The sequence below is a fragment of the Penaeus vannamei genome, chromosome 38, assembly GCF_042767895.1.
Source record: "Penaeus vannamei isolate JL-2024 chromosome 38, ASM4276789v1, whole genome shotgun sequence".
Classification (NCBI taxonomy): Eukaryota; Metazoa; Arthropoda; class Malacostraca; order Decapoda; family Penaeidae; genus Penaeus; species Penaeus vannamei.
Genome location: NC_091586.1, coordinates 19,483,248 through 19,487,564, shown reverse-complemented (window position 1 = coordinate 19,487,564; position 4,317 = coordinate 19,483,248). Strand labels below are relative to the sequence as shown.

The window sequence follows — 4,317 nt, the reverse complement described above, 5'->3', positions numbered from 1 at the left end:
GTACATTACTACTTTATTTTGGTTAATGTTTCGGTTGTCACTGATATTACACGAGAAATAATCGTTAAAAAAGGATAATAATATTTGTTTTTCTGTGCGAACTCCAACATCAAGCTGGCGCCATCTTTGCTCTTCAAGAACCCGGATGACTCTCGTTTTCCTTTCCGCTATATATCTCTCTCACTTTTTTTCTTTCTCTCTCTCAACCACGTTTCTCGCTTTCCTTTCTTTCTGAAATATTGGAAAGGATATATATACAACAGAGGTTTTACTACCCTCAGTTTTTATCACTTTTTTTTCTTTCCTTCCTTTTTTTAAATTATTTTTTTTTCCCGCCATTTCAGAAACGGCCGTAGAACTCCCAGTTTTCTAAGCCAACACGGATATTTATTGTTCGTGCAGCAGGCGGGAAAAATGTTGAAATGTTGTCTTTACACACACATATACATACATACATATATATACGTATATATAGAAATATATATACATATTTATACATATATATATATATATATACCGATTCTCCATGGTCGTTGCTTTAACCGGAAGGAGACGAGACACTTCGACGAGGAGCGCACAATATCCTGAAGGAGAGACGAAGAAGAGGAACGGGCGAAGGAGCCATCCCGCCCTGGAGAAAAGACGCGAAAAAAGAAAGAAAGAAAAAAGAAAAAAAAAAAAAAAAGAAAGACACGAAGAGGAATTCTCCTGGAAAGGTCTCAGTGGGAATCGTTTACGACGGAAAATTGACTTTTTTTCTCTCCTTTCTCTCTCTCTCTCGTTCTCTCTGTCTATGCCTCACTCTCTCTCTCTCTCTCTCTCTCTCTCTCTCTCTCTCTCTCTCTCTCTCTCTCTCTCTCTCTCTCTCTCCTCTCTCTCTCTCTCTCTCCTCTCTCTCTCTCTCTCTCTCCTCTCTCTCTCTCTCCCTCTCCCTCTCTCTCTCTCTCTCTCTCTCTCTCTCTCTCTCTCTCTCTCTCTCTCTCTCTCTCTCTCTCTCTCTCTCTCTCTCTCCCTCTCTCTCTCTCAGTTTCTCTCTCTCTCCTCCCTCCCTCCCCTCCCTCCCTCATCTCCCTCCCCCCTCCTTCCCCATCTCTCCCCCCCTCTCTCTCTCCTTCCCCCTTTTCTTCCACCTCCTTCAGACTCTTAGGATGCGAGAGGATGTAGTCGAATTCACCCGCGTCAGGGGAGGGAGACGGATGAGCTCGGCAGGGGGGGGGAGCAACAATCACACAGGATGTTGGGGAGACGGTGGAGGGGGGGAGATGAGGGGTAGGGAGAAGGGGAAAGGGTAGGAAAGGGGAGGAAGGGAGTAAGGAAGGAAGAGAAGGAAGGGAGACGGTGGAGGGAGAGAGAGAAGAGAGAGGTAGAGAAGGGAGAGGGAAGAGAGGAGGAGGAGGAGAGGAAGAAGAGGAAGAAGGAAGGGAGACGGTGGAGGGGAGAGAGAGAGAAGAGATGGGGCGGGTAGGGAGAAGGGGAGAGGAGTGAAGGAGGAAGAGAAGGAAGGAGACGGTGGAAGGAGAGAGAGAGAGATGGGGGGGTAGGGAGAAGGGGGAGAGAGGGGTAGAGGAGGAGGAGGAGAGAGAGGAGAGGAAGAGGAGAAGGAAGGGAGACGGTGGAGGGGAGAGAGAGAGAGATGGGGGGCGGGTAGGGAGAAGGGGGAGAGGGGTAGAGGAGGAAGAGAAGGAAGGGAGACGGTGGAGGGGGAGAGAGAGAGAGGGGGGGGCGGGTAGAGAGAAGGGGAGAGGGGTAGAGGATGAAGAGAGAGTGAGAGGAGAGGAGAAGGAAGGGAGACGGTGGAGGGAGAGAGAGAGAGAGAGAGGGGGAGGGTAGAAGGGAGAGGAGGAAGAGAGAGGGAAGAGAGTGAGAGGAAGAGAAGGAATGGAGAAAGGGGGAAGGAAAGGAGAAGGGAGAATGAAGGGAGAAGGGAGAAGGAAGGAAGGGGAGAAGGAAGGAAGGGGAGGGAGAAGGGAGGAATGAGAGGAGGGGAGAGGGGTGAGGGAAGCAAGAGGAGGAGCGGAAAGAGAAAGTGGGAGAAGGAGGAGAGGGAAGAGAGGTGGGAGAGTGAGGGGAGGAGAAAAAGACGGAGAGAACAAAGAAAAAGAAAAAAAGGGATGGAGAACGGGATAGCAAGAGAGTAAGGACGCGAAAAGAGAGAAAAAGCGGAGAGAATGAGAGAAGGAAAGAGAGAAAGAATATGTAGTGAGACAAAACAAAGAGTAAAGAAGAGTGAGAATAAATACAAAAGAAAAAAAAAAGTTGCCATAGAAATTCCACTGGATTTAAAATATGGCGTAAGATAAAAAAAAAAAAAAAAAAAAAAAAAAAAAAAAATATGGACAGAAAAAAAATGAGAGAGAAAAAAAAACAGAATGTAGAAAAAAAGTTATATAAGACAAATCTAGAGCATTAATCAAGCGAAAGAGGTGTCTTATAAGAAGGTAAAGATTGTAGTAAGAAAAAAAAAAAAACATAATCTAGAATTGATTTGATGCCAATAGATGCGTTTTTTTTTCTTGAAGAATATGTTTAATTCTAAGGGGCAGTTTCTTGGTTACTTAATCGTTATTGTGTTATATAATGTTTTGAATTTCAAAGTAACATATTTTTTTTACCTGTTTTATATCTTTTAATCGGCAAAACCATCACAATTAGATATGTTTCAGTGTCATTTACAGCGCTTCAGTATCGCAATAAGACGAACTTTATATCACACTGTAAACAAATATGTGTAGAATAGATATGTTACGGTACGATCTATTAAAAAAAGAAAGAAAAAAAAAAAAAAGTGCGGTAGGGTGTTCTCTGACTCGGTTTCTTGGGTCAGTTTTTTTTTTTTTTGGGGGGGGGACGTGAGGAAAATGAGGAAAAAAATGACAAAGAATGAGGATAAGGAGATTCACTGGGATTGGTTCGGTTTGAGACATTCTTTGTAGGATTTTTTTCTTTTTTTTTTTTAGCTTGATTGGGTGATTGGGAGGGGGAGGGAAAGGGGGGGGGGAGAGGGAGTGTTTTGCTTGTTATTTATTCATTATTATTATTATTATTATTATTATCATTTTGGATCTCAATTGTTTTTCTCGCTGTTACCATTGTTATTATGGATTTTCTTGGGTCGAGTTTCGAGTCTCTTTATTCTTTGAAGGTAATTTTGAGTTTGTTTGTTTTTCTCTCCTTTTATCCTTTGTCTTGGATAGATGGTGAGTTGGGGAGGGGAGGGGAGAGGGGGGGGGGGTCAGGATGCACTGATGATCACCGGAAACACAGATGAGTTTGGTAACGTGGGCGGGATGTTCGCGCACAGGGCGGGGCGGCCTCCGTGCACAGCACACACCGAGCGCAACGGCGGGTATCACGTGTCCTATGATGCGTGGGCGAGCGGCGGGCGTCGAGGGGCGCCGCGGGGCTCGACGGGGCATCAGCACTCCCCGCCCGGGCTTCTGTCGCCCGTCAGGTCCTCGGGCTGGCAGCTGGCGCCCGGCCCGCCCTCCAGCTGCTCCTCCCTGGCGCCCACGGCCGAGAGGGCGGCCAGCTGGATCGGAGGGCTGAGGGAGCCGAGCGGGCTCAGCTGGTCCAGGCAGCTGGCCAGGTGGTCGTCTCTGCTGGGGGCGTCGGGCGCGCCGAAGGGGTGGCGGAGGGCGTCGGCGCCGGGCGGCTCCTCGGGCAGGCTGCACGCGGGCGGGTGCAGGTCCTGCACCTCCCGCTTGGCGGCCTGAAGGTGCAGGGGGTGCGCGGCGCCGTCCTGGGGCGTGGGCGGCGGCGTGGGCGCCCCGCGGAGCAGCGTGCCCGGCGAGGGCGGGCCGCGGTCCTCGGGCCGCGACGGCGCCAGGATGCTCTCGATGGAGAAGGCGGCTCTCTTGACGGACGTCTCTCGCGGCTGCGGCGCCCGCGGCTCGCGCCCGCCCGCCTCGCCCTCGCCGCCCGCGTCGGACTCCGGCTTGTGCTGCGACTCGTACTCGCGGCGCAGCTGCTCGAGGCTGACGTGCACGCCCTTGAGCGCCAGCTTGCGCTGCTGCCGCTCCAGCTGCTTGAGCAGCTTCTTCTCGCGGCGGAGGCGCTCGCGGCGCTCCAGCTCCTCGGGCGGGATGGGCTCGCCCGAGCACGTCTGCGGGTGGGCGTTGTGGGCGGGGCGGCCCGGGCCCTTCCGCGTGTGCTCCTTCTTGCGCCACTTCGCGCGCCGGTTCTGGAACCACACCTGCCGAAGGACAGGCCAAATGAACGTCTATCAAGCTCCGTGAAGACAATGCACTCACACGCCCTCTCTAGCATATTGCAAGAAGCCTCAAAATGAATGCAGAGCGACTGACACTGAACAAAAGC

At 50.8% G+C, this 4,317-nt stretch overlaps 1 protein-coding gene across 3 annotated transcripts in view; it reads right to left on the bottom strand.

Moving 5' to 3' along the window:
- Positions 1-2,957: 2,957 nt before the first annotated feature.
- LOC138859780 (homeobox protein unc-4 homolog) overlaps positions 2,958-4,317 on the bottom strand; it is a 27,169-nt gene continuing 25,809 nt past the window's right edge. For 2 of the 3 annotated variants that reach the window (XM_070115952.1, XM_070115953.1), the window contains exon 3: positions 2,958-4,192. In XM_070115952.1, the coding sequence (XP_069972053.1) occupies positions 3,416-4,192 (777 nt within the window). In that variant the 3' untranslated portion in view covers positions 2,958-3,415. The remainder of the gene's footprint in view (positions 4,193-4,317) is intronic. The other variant, XM_070115954.1, reaches the window with a different exon arrangement.